Source organism: Mastigoproctus giganteus, chromosome 13 (genome assembly GCF_048544385.1).
Source record: "Mastigoproctus giganteus isolate SK-2022 chromosome 13, ASM4854438v1, whole genome shotgun sequence".
Classification (NCBI taxonomy): domain Eukaryota; kingdom Metazoa; phylum Arthropoda; class Arachnida; order Uropygi; family Thelyphonidae; genus Mastigoproctus; species Mastigoproctus giganteus.
The window spans coordinates 119,911,918-119,933,154 of record NC_143587.1 but is presented as its reverse complement, the minus strand read 5'-3'; the positions used below and the strand labels follow the sequence as shown (position 1 = coordinate 119,933,154).

At 36.5% G+C, this 21,237-nt stretch overlaps 1 protein-coding gene across 1 annotated transcript in view; it reads right to left on the bottom strand.

The window, feature by feature from the left end:
* The window catches only part of LOC150076403 (voltage-gated delayed rectifier potassium channel KCNH8-like), a 271,262-nt gene that overhangs the window by 19,894 nt on the left and 230,131 nt on the right, over positions 1-21,237 (bottom strand). Inside the window, 4 exon segments of the mRNA XM_090387870.1 lie at positions 5,580-5,707; positions 9,635-9,855; positions 15,525-15,774; positions 16,690-16,889. Of these exon segments, the coding sequence (XP_090243996.1) occupies positions 5,580-5,707; positions 9,635-9,855; positions 15,525-15,774; positions 16,690-16,889 (799 nt within the window).

The window sequence follows — 21,237 nt, the reverse complement described above, 5'->3', positions numbered from 1 at the left end:
GTACTTTTGCTTTTTTTTTACATTATTCGCCAAATATTTCTCGTAATCTACCTTTCCTTGGTTAACCCTCTTTATGACTTGATTACAGACTTGTTTACATTAAACATAAGCTTTTGTGTCGCCTGATAATTTGTCAGTTTGGTTGGATATATAAGCATTGGGAAAACAAAGTAGGGAGTAGGAGTGTGTTATACCCCTAATGACTGTGATTTTGAGTGGAATTTTTGGATTAGTCACTTACACACTAGCAAGGCTTTCGTAAATTTATTGGATGATTATTTTCCACAGCAGCTTGATAGAGAGGCAAAAAGAGGAAACAATACTCTTGATCTGGTTATCAGCAGTGATTCTTCATTCATTAAGAACCTGCAGAAAAGAGGCCCACTGGGTGGTAGTGATCACAACGTACTAATATGGAATTTAGTTAAAAACTTAACTACTATCAATGGTAATGGGAAAAGCTTTTGCTTTCGTAAGGGTGATTATAGGAGTCTCAGACAGTTTTTAAATTCAATGCAATAGAAACAAATGATAATGTTACCAACATCAAATTCTAAATGGGAAGCATTCAGGGAAGTAATCATAGAAGCTAGTAGGCTTTTCATACCAACCAAGAAATACTGTTCAAGGCTTAGATCTAAATGGATGTCAGATGAGCTACTGAGACACGTGCTAGAGAAGAAAAGTGCATGGGATGCATATAAATTATCAGGTGATACAGAAGTCTATGGTACTCTTACGTATAAATTATGCTGTAATCAAGTCACAAAGGAAGTTGTTGTTGTAGTAGGGTTTTAGGAGCATTGGCGTCTAAAGTCATATTGCTTCGTGTATATTGTCTGTAAATTGTGTGTGTGTTCCGAGGTCGATTCTGTTTGCTGGACGAAACACTCGTTTCCAGGAAAAAAAAAACCATGCTGCCCTCGTGGCCTCGCCTGAGACCGACTAACTCAGCCACGTTGTGAAAAGGGCCCTTAAAAATTCCTCCCTTCATCGACGGGACTTGCCTAACTTCCTTTGACCCACGAGGAAGGAAATTAGGCAAGCTGAAGCAGATTATGAGAAGTCTCTGGCAAAGAACAGCAGCACAGACTTCTATGCTCATGTTAACAGTAAAAGTAAGGGGTTGAATCACATTGGGCCACTTGATGTCATCGGGTTAATTGTTGACCGTGCTCTGGTTGCTGTGAAATTGAATAGGTATTTTGCATCTACCTTCATATATGAGGAATTCTTTGGGAGAAGGGATGCCAGAAGTTTGATAAACTTCTGGCATTAATGGGGAGCTAAATGACTCCGTGATAACTGAAAGGAAAGCGGAAGAGAAATTGTTGAAGCTGAACATAAAAACGCACCTGGGGGTGGATGGGATTTACTCAATCATATTAAGGGAGGCAGCAAAGGAGGTAAGTAAACAGCCATAATTTTGGGAGCATCCTTGGATTCAGGGAAGGTCCCTATGGACTGGAGATGTGCGAATGTATCCTCACATCATAAAGGGGGATCAAAAGGTGACACGAGTAATTACAGACATGTTAGCTTAACGTCTGTTCCAGGGAAAATAATAGAGGACCATCTGGACAGGAATGCAATTATACTGCAGTAACAGCATGGATTTGTTAAGGGGTGGTCTTGTCTAACCAGTGTGATAGGTTACTATGATGTGGTGACCAAGGAACTGAATGCAGAAAATAATTTTTGATATCATATACTTGGATTTCAGTAAGACTTTTGACATTGTTGCACATAAAAGACTGCTGTATAAACTGGAGCAATGTGGAATTAAGGGCAAGTAACTTGTATGGATATAAGGATGGTTAAGTGAAAAAAGACAGAGTGGTTATCAATCGGCTCTGCTCTTCATGGACTAATGTTTTCAGTGTAGTTTCCCCAGGGTTCAATGCTCGGCTCATTGTTATTTTCAACATTTATTAATGATATTGATGAAGGTATATCAGACTTAATATCAACGGTTTTAGATGATACAAAGGTTCACAGGGTGGTTAACGACAATAATCAGTGTGAGCTAATTCAACCAGATCTAGGATAATTAGATAGATGGGCTGAGAAATATCAGTTGAAGGTTAACATTTTCAAATGCAAGTTACTACATATGGGTAGCCGTTATCCCAGAGCAACTTTTCAATTGTTTGATACTACACTCAGAGGAGTGGAAAATGAAAAAAACCTGAGAATTTGTGGAGTCAGATATGAAATTCTCTGAGCAGTGCAGATATTCTGCCAGGACTTTCTCATGGGGTTTTGTTAATGATATATAGAAACTTTGCTAGTAGGGATAAGGAGGTGATTATCTCTTTGTACAAGGCCATGGTTGTGCTGCAACTTGAGTTTTGTATACACGTTTGGATACCTCACTTTAGGTAGGACGTAGATCTGCTGCCTGGTGCAGAGAAGGGCAACGAGATTGGTGACAGGTACAAAAAAAAAAGGTGCTCTTACCTAGAAAGGCTTTAGTTCTGCAAATTGCAGCGTTTGGAGACTAGGCTCCTGCTGGAGTTCTGACTGAGGTGTTTAACGTTGAATGGATTGAGTAAGCTGAATGTGAATGGCATTCTTCCTCTTCCTGAGACTGCACACATGAGGGGACATATATTTAAGTTGTGGTAGGCTGGGTTGCAGGATAGATTTACGGGAAGTTTGCCTTCAAGCAGTTGGCGGTTCATTGTTGTAACAGCCTTCCATCTCTTCATGTGGAAGTGGGTGGTTTGAATAAATTCTAGGAAGAACTACTTTAATTCTTGGTGGGTATGGATGGGTGAAGTATGTATAAGCTTGTTTTCTTGTATCATTTGCCACTATTACTACTATTTTGTCACTTTGGAATAGGAGTATATTGCAAAAATAATTTTTATGAACATGTTATTAGCTACTCCTTTAATAAAGATTATTTATTTGATTTTAATTCTTTCGGTGTCAAAAATTTTAAATATTGACATCTATCTGTGGGAATATTTTTAAATTATGTAGCTAGAAAGTTGAAGCTTGCAGCACTGAAAGTTTCATTATTGTTTTCTTTGGGATTTGTACATTGAAATGCATTCGCAGTTTATGACTTGCCTGACCACGTTGTGTTCATACTCTTCGAACATTATATATGATGATTTGTTGTCCTGAACTCTTATTGACGTGAATTCCCCTATGGGGAGGGAACTGTTCCACCCTGATAGTTTTCAGACTCCAAAAAGCATTAAGGGTTAATGAAAATCTGCTCTGAGGTGAACTAAAATGCAAGTGAGAAGTTAACTGAATGGATTGAAATCCATAATTCAGAAGTTATGCTCACGATGGATGTGGTGAATTCAACGCGTAGCATAAAGGCGATTTTTTTATTTATTCGGCCATTTTATAACTTAAACAACTGAAGTGGTCCGATAAATATTTATTCAGCTTACACTGAACTAGAGTAAATATTCATCTGATCATTGTGAACATTCGTTATGAACTGTTGTGTATTAGTTTTTGTTTCTGCAACAGAACTTCATTGGCCCGCTCTGACTTTCAAGCCTGCAAAGAAATAATTTTAAAGCGAAAATCAAACGGTGCCTTAATGAAGGAATATCAAGACGGAGGATAAACAGGAGATAGAATTAAGAAGTTAGGTTTCGGGGTTAAGGATTCAGAATGATTAACTTAGAAATTGAGATGAATAAAAAACAGAAGCTGGCTAAAGGGAAAAAAGTTGTATGAACAAAAGCAATTAGACGGTTAACAAATGTTATAATAAACTGAAAGGATAATACTATATAGGAATTCCGCTTAACAAAACAGAGGAGAAAACAATTTTTTAAAAAGTCAGTTAATCCAGAGTTGCTCTTCGCTTGAAAAAATAATTAAATTTCTCATTGGAGTATTACAACTGGGCTTTTATTAAGCATAAAAAAATACCACTAGAAAGGTTTTCACTGATGTATAACGAATTTTTTTTTTTTTTTTGCCAAGATTACGATATTAATTTTTTTTTTTTTTTTTTTTTTTGGAATAAAGGAGCACAAAACTGGTTATTAACCAAAGAATGAATTTTCGTGATGTAAACTCAATCATTTCACATATTTGGCGCTTCCTTTTCAATAACTTCTGATTCTTATCTCATATTTTAATTATAATTTTATGCACTTTGAAGAAGAATACATACAGCAGTGGAATACATTCGGTTGTTTTTGGGGAATGATATTGATCAAATTTAATCAAAATTTCCCCTTTCTTTACCTGACCGAAAACTGAATAACAAAATTCTGGACAAAGAATGCAACCCCAGAGGCTCACATCTGGTGAGCATGGGCTTGGCACACCCACGGTCCTGAGCTGGATATCATCATTCTTCTCTTTCTTGGTGATTCCCTTCTACCTCTCTCTCTCTCTCTCTCTCTCTCTCTCTCTCTCTCTCTCTCTCTCTCTCTCTCTCTCTCTCTCTCTCTCTCTCTCTCTCTCAGGGTAACTCAGAAATTTTTTTTGTCTGGTGCAGCATAAGTCTCAGGCTTCCTTGCACCATATGGCTAATAATAATAATAATTGACTCACTTCTTGACATGAGCAGATGTCTCTTTACCAGAGGAACTTGCATTTAACTGCTGTTGTTTTTACACTGCTTCAGTATTCCTGTGCTGTTGTTTTGATTTGATTTACCTTTATAATTGAATTGGTCGCAAACTAGAAGAGTGCTATCTTTTCATAGACAGTTTAAGTAAAAGTTTTAAAGCTATCTGGTTTCACAATGGGAATACACACCCATCGATTCCTGTTGCGCACTCTTTTCTTATTAAAGAGGAGTACGGATATGTGAAATATGTGTTAAAAGTATGACCAGTATAAAGGAACGATGTCTTCGAGATTCTGGGGGTTTCTTCTAGGCTTGCAAGGTAGTTTCCGTGCTTTCTCTATCTCTGGGCCAGTAGATCATCACTAGAGGAGAAAATAATGGTCTTCTAGAGTTCAGTCGCAGCTTTGTGCATATAAAGTAGTAAACAATCTCTTGGTTCCAAGAAATCGTCTTGTTTCCACAATTTTCAATATCAAGATGGGAAAAACAATATGTTAAAGCATTGGATTCTCAAGGTAACACCTTCAAATCTGTTTCTAAAATTTCTTTGATGCAAAAGCAGAAGGAGGCATATTTATTAGTCCACAATTTAAGCAGATGTTGGTTTCACAGGAATTGGAAGACAACATGACTGATGCTGAGAGAATTGGGTGACAGTCGTTTCGTCCTGTTAGAAATGGCTTCCTTGGTAAAATGAAGAATGAAAATAGTAAGAACTAGTTGATAATTTGATTTAAAATTACAAAAAAAAATGGGATGAAGATTGTCGCCCAAACTCCATTACTTAAGCTCTTATCTACATTTTTTTCGTAATTTTAGTGGGAGAATTGATTAAGAGGGTTTCACTGTATTTATTTAAAATTTACTAAGTGGCATAAGAAATATAAATTGGTTGTAATGTGCAGTGTAAAAGATGAGACAGGCGCTGCTTTCACAGAAGTCAAACGCGAATGAAAAATGTGTTAAACGAACTTAAGAATATTCCTAAACTAAAATATAATAAATATTTTTAAAGACATACCGATTATGAACTCTACTGATTGTCATGCAGGGTGACATGGGGGATGCTGGCGTTCCGTCACTGTCATTGTTTTCATCATCTTCAGATATGGATGGTAGCGTTAGCGAGGGAGCCCCATTGTTCTCTAGCTGCAAAAAATACTCACTATTAGCTATTATGTTGTTAAATTGAAACAGAAAATAGAAGCAGCAGTCTAACATCATTAGTCGTTATTTGCATGGTCTCCAAATCCTGAAGATTGTGTCAAGACCTTCTATGAAATAAGAAGAAAATAATAATTACTTATTTTCGTTGTATAACCGAAATAAACCTTGCTTCAAGACCTTGCACATCATTGTGGTGGTAACGCCACTGGAAGCATTACAGCATTATTATTAAGAAATATTGCTTTTTAATAATATTGGAGATATTGTATATAGGTAAGCAAACTACGAAATCCATGGCGAAATTTTGTTTTATAGAGGAACGTATCGAGAATTTAATAAACTCTGGAAAACTTACAAATCATCCTACAGGTTGTCCAGTCCAAGATCCCAAAAGGAGAGATAGACCGCCAGAAAGATTTGAAACGGATGTGAGAAGCCTATCTGCCACGGAGGAAACCCAGAGTGCAAAAGAATTGAAGTAGCGACCTATTTCGGAACGTGTGTATTTTTTATTGAACTCCGAATTCATAGACTTATAAGTTAAACTCTGTGAGAAATTGTTTGATAGTTTCTTTCAAAGGAAATTCTTTTTTTAAATGTACAATTAAGTTATTAAGTTGGGTTAGATTATATATAAAGTTCATGACCATGAAATGATGTAAGGCTACTAAAGGATTAAAGAAGAAAAAATATAAGGAGATTAATAATAGAAATAATCATAGGCGTAGAAGGATGAGAATGTGGTAACCTATATTATTATTCTAGACAATGTGTTAAGAGATGATAATATAACAGATAACAGTCTGGGCAATGTGTAAAGAGAATAAATATTTATTTTATTGAGAAACCTTGAGAGAAAAGGGGAACCCTGCCTTGTATCAGAACAGGGAAGTAACAAAGATGTTTGTGGGTGAGGTTGTAGTATGCACTACTGATGTAAGGTAAAAAATAGAAATTGATTTGATAGACATTGGTGATTTGTAGTAAGCAAGAGACAAGTGATATGTGTAAACCTGTAAAGGAAAAGAATCATCTTTTTCTAAGCAATATTTGGAATTTATAAATTGTGTGAGAGAGATTACCAATAAGGAAAAAGGGAAAGGAAGGGTTGTGTTAACCAACGTAAATTATGTACGAGGAAATATTTGAGAATAGTTGATGATGTGTGCGAGACGGTGAATTTTCTTGTATCGTAGTTCCTATATATGAAAAATTCAAAATTTTTGAAATTTGTACGTATATATGTAAATTTTGTTATATGAGCCTTATTAAAATTGGTATTAGTAAATTAATAAGAGGAGTTTACCTCAATATAGTACGTGGAACACTTCCGTATGATACCCTCCAGAAATTAAAACGGAAAAAACGAAAAAATCGACAACTTACCGGTACATTAAAGTAAAATGTAAATAATTAAATAATTAAAGTAAAATATAAATAATTAAATAATCAATTTAACACAATTCAAAATCAATTCAAAACAATTAAAATTCAAATTAACGCAATTAAAAAGAATCTAACGAAAATATTCAAAACGATTTTTATTTTATTTTTATTTTTTATTGAGTATTACAGCTCTGATTCATACTATCTAAAATTTGTTATGTAAATGTGTCGTCTTCATGCTCTGCTAACTTACTGCTTTACACACCATAGAATTTGGAATTTTTTGAAAATTGTGATTTGTGTCCGCTCGTGACTTCAGTAGGGTGGAAGTCAAGATTTATTTTTAAAAAAATATATGATATTAGGGATCCCGTAAATGATTATATCTACCCATATATTTATTTTTTTCTGTAAACTGCATGTGTTTTCCCTGGTCAATTTGTCTGTTTGCTGGGCAGAAAAAAACCCAGTTTCTGGGGAAAAAAACCTTGCTGTCTATTCCTGAGACCGACTAACTCAGCCACGGAGACATTTATTTTAAAGAAATCATAAATAAATAAAATAAAAATATTTTATAAATATATAACGGCGACCACAGATCGTTACCACTGGTTGCCGATACCGCCAGCATCTCTTATGACTTGGATCTGTTTTCCATATACTCGTGTCTAAAGGTTGAGTTACAATCATAAAATCTGAGATATCAAGAAAAATATGCGAGGGTACTTGTTCGAATTCTGTGAAATCTTTTTTGTCAACCAAAATTGATGACTCCGCATAATCTAGGAGTTTAATACGTATTATTGTCCTAACAGTAAAAAAATAAATAAATAAAACAACGAGATGGCATGATATTTACAAAAGGATGGTGATAAAGAGCATATTTTTGATAATAAATCTCACTCTTCTAAAATAGCAGCTCTTAGCGGATTGAAGTGGAGTTTTGGGAAGAGGTTGACGCGGTTCATTTTCGCTCCCTTAAGAATTCCTCAACATGCACTATTGGACTCGGGTCTGGAAATCTCTCTGAGTTCAGAATGACCGTTAAGTCGGAAAGCACGAGGAGAACAGAATGAATTAGGCCGCCGTAGCCTAGTGGTCAGGCGCGCGGGTGCATAAGTACACGTGCCTTGAGTGACCGGGGTTCAAGCCCGTGACTGCTGAATACGGTGCTGTTTCTTGTATTCTGTCTATCTTGTTAACTCCTCTGACTGTTTGGTCGTCCCGGAGTATAAACAGAAAATTTATTTTATTTATATGAACCACGGGTTATCTCGCACAGAGTTAGTCGGCTTTCCTGAAGAACACTATTTATATATACACTCTGTAGCATTTAAATTGCAGCACCCGGAAGGAATGAATGGTCGGAGGTGCATGAAAATCAGTAGGCCTGAAAATCATATGATTTGCGCCAAGATATAAAAATAATTAAAATATGGGACCAATCGGGTGTAAGCTTCGGCTGATATAGAAGCGAACTTAGAGATCGCGGAGTTCAAAGCAGTGCCCGTGTGATTCAGTTAGCGGGCTTTTGTCTCGAAGAACCAACTTCGCAGTACAAAGAGATTGTAGAGGATGTAGAAACTAACCACGTTCGACACTGATATCAGCGACTTCTTTCGAGAGGCTGGATGGTCACTTCGTCTTGTAACGGAAATGTTGGCCTTGATAATACCATGGTGGCTGCGAAAGGTACAACTGCTTGTCGAATTTTCTCTCTCTTTTTTTTTTATGGAAAAAAAGAGAGAAAGTTTAACGTTATTCACCAACGTAGATTTTGAATTTATTATTTACCCAGAGACCAAACGATTAACCATGGTTTGAAAGTGCTTCCAAAGAAATTTCATGTCTTGGCATCAGTTTTCTGGCTTGCTGTGAAATCCGAGCAAGGGAACAAGTGCCTTTCCTTTATTGAGAACGAGGTTAAAAATTGGGCGGTTCCCAATATATTATATTAGTTATATATATTTAATATATTCATTCAAAACTCAGTTGAGAACCAAATGTAGTTGTTAATAAAAGTGGTGTATCATATAGGTCATGATGGAGCAGAAAACACAAAAAGCTGTTTCATGGGAAGGATTTCATCTTTCAAAACAGAAGTCAAACAGAAAGGAATGTGGGGGATGCGAGGTGAAATTAGTTCTTTGTGACAATATGAGGGGAACTAACTGGTATTATTTTAATAGTTTTCAAGTTGAATGATTCACAGAAGTTACTTTGGAAGGAAAGGAGAAATGTTTTAATTCTTGTATAAAATAATTTCCACTTCAGTAGGCTACAGTGGGTCATCTTAAACAGATATTTATCTTACACACAACTCACAGTTGAGTAAGCTGTGTTGAAATTTAATTAATTTAATAACTTATAATAATTTGGTTAATTTAATACTAAAATTTTCAATGCTTAATTCCTTGCAGTTAATTCCTTCATTAATCGTTGGAAAAACTAAGACTGACCATTGAGCACTAGTACTGTTTTAATTTCCGGTTAATTTTTTTGTGGATTATATATAATACTTACTTCATTTTCGTAACCTTCCCGCAAGTTGTACGTTAGATCATGGACGATATCATGGCAGAATGTCTGAGCAAACTCTGGATATAACTTGAGCACCTCCATGAGACCAGGAATTTGGATGCATTTCAAGTCGCAATACGTCAGGGCTTTGACATCACTGCTGGACTTTAGAACTCTGTCACCATCGATGATGGATATGTCAGAACCTACGAGGTCTCCCTTACCTGTACAGGATGAATAAATATTCAGTGTAAATTCAGTGAAAACTTTTATAATATTGAAAACTCCAGTAATAGAATCAGAAAATACTTTATATTAAAACCAGAAATACTGTACCTTATTAAGTATAATAGCAAGACACACAAAGACACATGCCCTCACAGGTTCTTCCTTCCTCATGTGATTTATTTTTAATTATTAGTAAAGTAAATTGATATTTTTATGATTAGGGCATCTGATATGAACGAAGTCTGTTACAAAACAGAACGAAATCTGTTACAGAAAGGTTTCTGCAGTAGTTATTAATATTTTCGAATGGCACAGTAGAGTATTCCTTTGCTCGCAAATTGTTTAGTTGGGATGTTTAGTTGGGAGCTGACTTCAGATATGTTTCATTTCCAGAGAAGAGTTGCCTGATATCCATCCGAAAGAGGAGCGATAAGATTCTCTTGCCAGGAAATTAGTAGCAGTCGTTGATTCCATGGTGAGAGAGACAAAGAGACATACAAATTTACCAATGGTATAAGGCCTGCAAAGAAATTTGACTTTCTCAGTAGTTGCAGTCTGACGAAATGAAATTTCATGAGGGCAGATCCTCAAATCCATAGATGAAATATCAGTAAATTCTGTTACTAATCACGATACAACAGTGACGAATCAAATCACAATGATATCGGAATGAACAGTGGCGGAAATGGATTTTTCTCTTATATATATAATAATTATATATTTTCAACAGGCTCTATTTTTTTCACGGCAGCGCCTGTCAGTAATGGGGGGTAGGAGTGTATGGTTGCAATTTCCGAAATGTATATCTTATAAAAATTACTGTAAAACACGTTTACCTTGGAACTACAAAATGTATCTGTTGTATAACCTTTATTCTATACAACAGGTTTCCTCAGTCCCTCCAAGGCTCACGTCTTAGCCATCTGACTGCGGTTAATATCAGAATTCTTCCAGATAAGGAGGATTGCATTATTTTACCCCAAGATTTAGCAAAGTTCTCAAAATAGGCAGCGCATATTCTCCTGAATCAGGACACCGTCATTACTAATGTTAAAAAGGACATTTGCAAGAACAGAGCATATTATTTACGTGAATAATACAAAGAATGTGAAAAATAAACGCTTTATTCTGAAATTTCCACATAATTTTATTACAACTGCATAATCCTGATTATTTCCAACTGTGCTTACAATCCACGATTATACAAAATTTGTATTTATCATTTACTCCTAATCTCACTTCTCAGATGAATTAATCATAATATCATAAAAACTCACCCTAATACATCAACAGTATTTCTCTACTCTCTCCTTTCCAGAGAAATTTTACAAATAATCGTACTTTATATTTATATATGACTGGATTTAAACAATCTCAGCATCTGCATCTGACACTTAGCGAAAAAAAACATCCTTTTCCCATTTACACTAATTTTTTTATTTTTGTTTAGCAAATCAGAATTACAGTTAACCACCGCAGTATGCCAAAACCATATATAATACCAATGCTTGTACCTCACAGAAACTCTTTGCTCTTTTTCTACTCTTTCATCTCTCACATTCGCTCTCAAGTAAAATTAACCATAACTTCACGTCAACGAAATCAATCATCTCTTTATTCCTTATTTATAATGGTACAGCCCTCTATACACTTGTTTGAACCATTAGGAATCATGACTTAATCATAATTTCTACTTAGAGACTTACTTTTGTCCAGTATAAAGGTATAGCTGATTCCGCCGAAAGCCTCTCTTTCTGTTTCTTCTTCCCACCGTCATTGCAGTTAACCTTCTTTCTTTCTCTTTTAGCTGTAACTCTACGAGAACGTGTTCTGTTCCAAGTCAAGTCTCTGGAGTCCGGAGCGTATTGGATACTGCGTAGTCAGCGTACTTCATAAGGTTACCTCCATTTTGCTGGCTTTCTTGACTTCTGCTGGTCTTCGTGATATTAGCTCCTCCGAAACGTCGCCACTCTGCGAAATATTTTCGGCCCTTCTTCTGAACTAGCTGAGCTTTCAAACAACTCATGCTTATCATATTCTTATTCTAATACTACTCGGGCAATGCATTCATCTTGTCCATCTTACGCCAAGTTTTCTTGGTGGAATTTGCTTCTCCCTTCTTCCGCTTACAGTGCGCATTCGCGGCTCATGTGATTTTTCACTAAAACTTTACTTTTTCTTCTCTCCATCCCTCTATATTGCACTACTGCCTGTCTTGCCCATCTGAACCCTCGGTCGTCACATCACTTTCCTCTTTTTCTGTTTTTCCCCCCTCAAAACTCTGTTTCTTTTTTTATAATTCCTCCCTCTGCCACATCTTGGCCAACAGAACATTCTTACAATTTATTTTTTCGTTTCTTTCCTTTCATTTGCTAGTTATATTTTCTCTTTTCCCAAGGACATACGCGGTTGTTTTCTATCTCTGCCACTTGCTGAGCGAACTCGTCAGCAGCACCTTTCATTCGCTATTTCGACGCGTCACCACTGTCCTCCACAACTCTGGAACAAAAGTTCCCCACTGGAGACCTCCCTGTCTACTAGATTTCCACTCTCTATCAGAGTGTAAGTAGAGTTTTTCGCGTCTTTATGTTATGATCCGGAATTGCTCGGTCTCTTTCATCTCGTTTCCACTATTTTATCTATACTGCCTCCCACTTCCTATCTTGAATGTCCTTACACGGTACTACATCGGCTATAATTCTCGTGTTTACTCCTCAGCGCGGTTTATCTCAAAGCGCTTTTTCCTTTCCCCCTTTAATGTCGCTCCTATTACCTATCTCTACCGACGGCTTTCCCTCAACAACCAGAAATAAACACATTTTCTTCCGTTTTTCGAAATTACCACGCTCCGCTGGTTGCTTTCCTTTAAACCAAGCCTAATCTTTCTTCTAACATTTTACTTATCCTTCCTCAAACAATTAAAAATTAAAATATAATATAAACATAATATCAAATTTATAATATTTGGATCTTACAGAAAAAGACAAAGTTAAATGTAAAGGACCACCTGATTTACCTAGCTGAGAAACTGGGCATCATCTGTACATTGCAAAAGGGCCACTAACAAAGGCTTTTTCTTTTATCTTGTGGTAACAGTTTCTTGTACATGCGTACAGTGAAAGAAATACAGTTACTGTTCACCTAATATCCTCCATACGCTTGCACACAAAACATTTACCCTACCTGTCAACCTTCTGTACTTGTGGTAGGAGCCTTCGCCAGTAGCGCAGTGATTATAATCACCGTTGCCCCGGGTTCAAATCCCGTCAATGAAAGAAAAATGAACATTTTTCATTCGGTGGCTGAGTTTGTTGTGCTCAGACGTATATAGCAGGATGAAAACCCTTCACTGAAACTAGGGTTTTTCTTCCAGCAAATCAGGCAAATCGACCATATGCAACTTTTGGACATAATACACATATGGACATATAAATCCTTTGATGGCTCTAATGTGAAATTTTTTTTCTGCACTTGTAGTAGAAGATACTTGTACAACAAGAAGTATTTGTTGTCCAACGTTTTCAGTTCGTCAAATCTGCCTCTATTACCGTTTACTCGTAATGGTTTCAGGGTGGCTGCTTCATTAAGTCATCTCCACAGAGGAAAATGTTTACGATTTAATATTCGTTGATTTGGAATTTTTAGTCTTGTTCACGAATATCAATTCTTAAAAACCATAGCTGCTATGTATGGCAGTCGTCGTGGAATCATAAGTTTAAGTAACAGTGTGGGGGTAATTTAACTTTTACTTTTTATATTTTTTATTATAACTTTTATAATTTTTTTATTATAACAAGATTCTCAAGATCTTGAGGGTAATTTCCTTTGTTTCCCTTTAATCAATGTCCAGTATTCTCTCGTCAAACTGTGGGAGAGCAAACTCTTAACTAGGCAAGCAAGGCGCGTGTTACTTAAAATAACAGGACGCAAAGTGAAAATAAAACATGAAATTTATTACAAACATATATACAAAATAATATACAATCGAACTAGATAGCATATGATCATAATATACAAAGTTGACTCAGAGATACCTTGCATATATTATTCTTATTCCAGTTTTCCTTCACTAGTTAATCCGATTTGACAATTATAAAAAAAAACACGATTCATTCTTCTTGTCTTATTTCCTAATTAACTCCTAACTCTTATACATTCCCTATACCTATTTCTTTTAGTCTCGGATACAATACTGTTTCATATAGTAATAATCAAAGTGCTACATTCATCCTTCAACTCTTTGTTCTCACTACACTGTTACAATATTCAATCTGCACTACACTGTTACAATACCAATCTTCAGTATCCTAATTTCCCTCCTTGTTACCAATCATTCAGATAAACTAATTGTACACAAACTTTCATCAGTTAAACACTATATTCACAGTTGCTCATATAACTGAATTATCTATCATTTTAAAAATATTCAATTTATGATTAATGTATTAATGTATATAAATTTTAATTTATGATTAATGTATAATATCTCTGAAAGAGACTTGAGAAATATATTTTCTTATTTTTAGCATTTGTTCCTATAAATTTTGAAACACCTTATATGTAACGTATATATACGGTATAATTAAATCTGTCAAAACTCTTAGAACTTCAAGAATGATGAATGTTTATCCCCACGCATCTACTAGTTCTTATCAGATAAATAGAAATGCGGCTTTCAACTTCAGTTTGATGCTGGAGGAATTCTTAAAAGAGACTTTAATCAGGGCATTAGACAGAGTTTCTAGTTCGCACACTATGAAAATCAATCCACGCAAGGTATAAAAGAATGCACATACAATATTTTACTATATGTTCCAGCCGTAGCCGAGTGGTTAAGTGACAGGTGCATAAGTACGCGTGTCTTGAGTGACTGCTAAATACCGTATTGTTTCTTGTATTCCCTCTAGAGTGTGATAGTCCCGGAGTAAACAGAAAATTCATTTATTCGTTTGTTTATATTAGATGTCATCCATTATGGGAAGACAGGTCAAGGACGGGGGCCCGCTACGATATTAAACATTGTTTTTCTACTTATCCTAAGTGCTGTTTTGTAATGGCAAAACACTGAAAAGTTGCTTTCCTGCAGTACATAACAATATTGCAGAGAAGCACCGCACTTAAAGTTCTGAAAAATAAATTATTCCACTCGATTTTATTATTGATTTATTCCAATTCACAGTTGACTACTGGCAAGACTAATGGAAAATGAATAGCCTAAGTTACGGCAGAATTTTCCAAAAAGGGCTAAAACTTTTGGGGCAATTCATACAGACTGCTGTTGCCATTAGCTTCAAAGTAAAGCAATGGAGCAAATTAAATTTTTTCTGTTTATTGTTGTCTATCTTTCACTTTGGACCTTATCCACAGTAAACTAATAGAACTTTGTAATTTGGATGTAACGTTTCAAGGGAATGTTATATCTGGAATTTGTATAACAGTATATCAAGATACGAAGCCTGCTGAACGAAACAGATGTTACAAAGCAAATTGTTTAGAATTCTCTAAAATAAATATTGTTATTTTATCAGCATCGACATACCTTCATTAATAATCTACAATTCGCCATCCATTAAACAATATGTGCATCATGTTGAATATTTTATATTTAGTGGTATGGAATATGTGAAATTTTACCTTGTTTTCAATATCATGGCAAAATGCTTACCTAGGATCGCCACCACCATATTGTTCTGTAGTACCTCCATGGAGCCATTGCACACCAAGTGAATGTAGCTCAGGGCGTCGCCCGTGTGAACAAGGTACTCTCCTGGGGCACAGAAGTTACTCTTAACGTGCCTGGACAACAACTTAAGGCACCCCTGGGGAGCTTGCTCGAAGATAGGAAGCGACAGCATCTCCTTGTGTAAGTGCATGGAAACATCCCCTCGCAGTTCTTCAGGGAATTCCCGCAGGACCTACAGAATAAAAAGGCAGTGACAACATGTGAAAGGAAAGAATAAGCCTCTCTTAATTTATTTCGTTTATTGTTTTGATATGTTTCCCCCTTCTTTTATTCCACTGTTTTCAGACTTTTCTCTTTCGTCTTTAATTTCTTATTCGGATTCTGTTCTTTCCCCGTGTGTGTTTTATTACAATATTAACTAAACCAGTGTCAATTCGCTGGCGCCTTTCGGTGACCTCTGTTGCTTACTTTCAATGCTTTTAAGCGTTGTGAAAGCTGTCGGTACACCAAAATATACATTCCGCATTTAATGTACGCTGACCATTTTTATTTTTCTAGTAGTGGGCGAACAATTCGTGAATACCCATGCGCTGTATCTAATGTTAGGAACGTCACGGATAAAGTAAAAGAGTTGCGTCGTGATTTATGACAGATCCACCTCTTTCTGACGTCATACTTCTCTCCATAGGCGCGGAGCAAAACTAAACAGTCCCACCGCTGCGGTAACCTTCAACGAATGATGAGAACGAGGTGCTATGTAGCCATTAACCGCATGCCTTCCATTAAGGAGAGAGAGCTTAATGGCTCCTTTTCCCTTCTAAAGATCGTTTGTGTACTATTTCAAGAAAAAAAAAAAAGAACGTATGCACTATGGCCTTTTCTGTAAGCATCATTTAACTCAATTGTCAGATCGTCTCAGGAAATTAGAGTTTTTTCTGTTTTTGTAGCAATTTTTATGGCACCACGGTTTCTACTCGCTCTCACTTGTTCCAGCCTTCCAGTAGCACTAAATTGTTGGTTATCCGTTAACTAAGGTCCATACGGAATTCAGTAGAATGTCTGCGCCTTGCTCAGTAGATTAGTACTCTCCGTATCCCCCCGCCTATCTGCGATCATATGTCATAAAGGTTACAGAACATCCACCTACCTCGTTGGGATCGATTCCATGGTTCAGTGACCACGTTGTTTGGAAATAATCGGTCATCCTTTGCCTCAGTTGTTTAGGGAGTTGATGGAGGCGGAAAAAGTCCTTCAGATCTCGAAGCTTGGTCTGATACTGAGAGCGTCGAGAGTACATCCTCTGGATAATTGCAGTTACGTTGCCAAACACTACTGCGTGCATCAGGGCTGAAATACAGGCAGAAGACACTCCTTTAGATGTAATTACAAGTTTTTAAGATTATGGAGCAAAAAATAAGCTAATAATATATCCATACAGGGGTATCCTAAATAATACTTTGTGCGTGCCACAAATACATCGATAGTTCTCAATGGTATGCACTCAAATAGTTATAAAAGTTTAAAATAAAGCGTTTTTAGGCGCGGTCTCAAACTGTGAGACCCCTTAAAAAAACTCTGTTGCTGCACATTCTGTTATTTCCTAAGAGAGAAATTAACAGTTTTAATTTAATTTAAATTGTCACTGTATTAGGGACTAAGTAGGGGAACAGCTCTACGTGTGTTGGTGCCCTCAGAAATTTCTTTGAAGACCCCCTCGAGGTACTTATAATTGATGATCGTTATTTTCCTGATGATGATTTCAAAAAATGATAAGCGCCTATACTAATACACTTGGGTGTTAATATATTAATGGCGTGAATACGCCTAGAACTGAAAGTTACGGGATTACTGTATTGAAATAGGGTTTTTAGGAGCATTAGTGACTAAGGCCATATTGCTTCGTGTATATTATCTGTCAATTGTGTATGTTCTGAGGTGCATTTTCTGTTTGCTGGACGAAACCGGGAGAAAAAAAAAAACATCTATCCTCACCTGAGACTGACTAATTCAACAACGTTTTGAAAAAGGCCCATAGAAATTCCTCCCGTCATCGATGAGACTCAAACCACTCGATTTGAGGAGGACGGCGATCCTACCAATTGTGCTACCCACGAGGGCTAGGGGATTAGTCAGGTAAAGGGAGTAATAGTCTCCGATTGAGCACGTTTGGTCCAGTGAAATGTCCCTGTTGAAGAATATTATCACCACTGTATAACCATGATCTGCAATTGTTTGCATAGTCCTTTGCTCCAATTCACAAAAATATTCCATGGACGATGAAAATCACCCAACCAACCTGCACTATCTGAATCATGCATGTTGGATCCACTGGTGTTCTTTTCGCTACATACGGTGTCTAGCTCCAGCATTACTCACGGCTATACTTTATACAGGGTGTCTCAAAAATACACGACATAACTTCAGGAATGAGTTCCTCATATGTAGACAATAAAAATATTTTATATCAACATAGTTCCGGAAATGCTTGGTTTCCGAGTTTTGAAGGTCTGTCTATGACACTTAACTGTTCACATCACCTTATAGTAATTGTTCAAAATGTTCAACTTCTGCCTGAATACAAGCCTCACATCGACGTCTCTGTCCAACTTCTGCCTGAATACAAGCCTCACATCGATGTCTCATGGACTCGCGAAGACGATGCCAAATTGGTGACAAGGCCTGTACCCGTTGCAGATGGTAAGGATACAGTTGGTGTTCTCGCAACACTCTCTAAATAGTCGAACGTTGAACAGCCAGTTGCATTGCTATTCTGCGTGTGCTGATTCTAGGAGTGGCACGCACAACATCCAAAATCTCCTCCTCTACTTCAGGAGTCGTAGATCTTGGTCGTCCTCTGTCGGCAGCACGAGGTGTAAAGGTCTCATGTTCACAAAGGCGGCGATGGATACCTTCAAACGTTTTCCTGTCTGGACATCTTCGTTCTGGGAACCCTTCGTAGTACAAACGACGAGCCTCCAGAGCATTGCCGTCCTCCAAACCGTACATAAAGTGCATATCCGCTTGGTCCTAATTTGAGTACATGATCGGAATAGAAAACCACCAGATTCTGTCAGTAGCTTGTGATGAAGGAAATCACCCGCGGAAGATAAGACATTCCGGTTAATAACTCGGGAACCAAGCATTTCCGGAACTATGCTGATATAAAATATATTTTTTGCCTACATATGAGGAACTCATTCCTGAAGTTATGCCGTGTGTTTTTGAGATACCCTCTATAGTTGAAAAGAACTTATGGGCTTTTTCGCACTGTGGTCGATTTAACTGGTTTAGCTAGGCTTACATGTTTTGATTTTATCCCAGGAACTTGTATTTTTTATCAGCTTATAAATTTTTTTATCAGCAAATAATACACGCAATTTCAGACGCGTCTCTTCTTTATTGGCATGGTGCAAAAGTAAACGTGTTATGTCAGACCAGCACACGTTATATCTCGAAGTGTAGAGGTTTGTTGTCGTTGGTCTACTGTTAGCCACTAAGAATTTCCACAAAATGAGCATTGGAATTAAAAAAGCTGCGTCACCATAAAACTTTACGCGATAGTGTGAAACTCATTGCTCTTCCATTCTCTCACAAACCGATGTCGTTGTTCCCCCTCCCTAGCTTCAGGAATAAACTAGTCAGTTTTGTTGTAAAGAAGTATACAAGCAAGCAAGTCCATCATGGCCTTTTGGCCAGGAGCAGAAAGAAACAAAATTGGTAAATTTATGCAGGAAATATTTGAGTTTTTTTAAGCATTTTTTTTAATTCGAGGCATGGCCGCATGGGTATGTGTGAAATTCAAAAATATCGGAGTTAACAGGTGCAAAATTATCCAGTTGAAATAAAAGAAGAATTTTTAATGTTATTAGCTTTTTAACAAAGTCATGCATTCCGCGATGTTGCCCTTTGACACTGCGAGGAAAGTCTATTTGATTTTTACAAAATTCGATTCTCACGAGAAGTGAGCTCATATGCGTTGGGAAGCAACAGTCCCTCTTTTGTATCCACTTGTTTTAGAGACTGTTCAACAAGAGTCTCTAAAACACGTGGGCGCAAAGCTCTTTCTAAGTTTTAGCATGAAAGCGGCGAATTGCAGCGGAGGGGTGCATTCTCAGTAATCGGTAAATATCTTTCCAAGCTTACCTAAGCCAAATTACTAGTTCCGCTACACGCATCTTCTAATGTGGCGAGTGGGAATCCGCTTCTGTTATTGGTCGCCACAGTTGTCTGATACATTTCTTGTTACTTAGAGCCGATAAGTTTCTGTTCGAAGTTCTAGTGGTTGTGTTATCGATATTGTGGTGAAATTTTGTGTTATGTATCTTTCTGACTTCGTGACGTCCATCATGGTTTTATCAGCCTTTTTAATTGTAATCAATATCGGTGAGTGTTTATTTATTGGTTTTATTCATTGCAAACTGGATATACAGTAGTTTGAATTTGTTAGTGCTTTTCATTAATACACAACTGCTTGGTTGCATTGTTAAGGTGATGGTGCATTTAAAATTTCTTCCCCACCCTACCGGGAAATATCCAAAGAAAAACCCCCTGTAAATATATTGCATTGTGTATTTATTTTCGAGTGATTATCTTTCGAATATACATCTGCAATATAAACCTTCCTCTGCTAGCAATGTATCTGACAGATGCCACTTTATTTTTATATTACTTTTTAAATCTGAATAAAATCAAGTTCTTTCTCCTGTGCATCTTTGCCTACCACTATTCTTTAACTGGTTATATGCTAATTTTCTGTTTTCATCTCGATATATTATAAATACGACAGTAAATTGTTGCTCACCTGGCGTTTAACAGACGCCATGTTAGTAAAATCTTGTACATTAACGACAGGTATCTAATCTTGTGCGCCGCATTGATTTCGCCGGCAATAGCAAATCATAATTAATAGATTGTTTTCAATTAAGTATGAAGGCTAATTTTTTTAAGAATTAAAACAAAACAGGGAATTAAATAGATTCTACGCAAGTGTCATTACAATTGAAGGCCCGTGTTAAAATAATTAAGGTGATCTCTGGATTTCCTATTTCTTTTGTCGAAGTATTTCCTGTTACTTCGACTTAAGCTACATCCTAAGCTAAGATGCTTTACTATTAATAAGTTCACACCATTATCAGAGGGAACAATATTCCTTTTAAGGGTTAAGTTGGATTCAAAATTGCACAACCTTCCCTCCCCACTTCACTTGACCTTCAACGGCCTCTATCATGTTTTGGATTATATTCGAGTTACAACTGGCTGGGAAGGGCGAAATGTTGTTCGAATATAGTACAGTACTGCATTAATCGATTTCATACGTATCGTTAACCCTCCCCCTGTTAAGTTTATGGTTTTGGTCTTTTATCAATATTTCGTTAAGCTGGGACAGTGATTAAACTTATTTGTTATCACTGGAGTCAATGACCCAATGAATATTCATAAAAGTTGCTCTTCGTGCTACTAGAAAGTCCCTGTATTAAACAATGTTAAATAATAGTAGTAGTAGTATTAATAGAAAGGTAATGATTATAAACTGCGGAGGTCCTTAAATTCCTATATTAGAAAAATTAATTTCTATACAATACATTATAAACAATTATTATATTTTTAATTCGTGGCTTGTAAAAACTTTAATATTAGAACGAATTATGGAAATTCTTATTCATTTTTTATGTTTACCTGAAAAACAATTATGAAT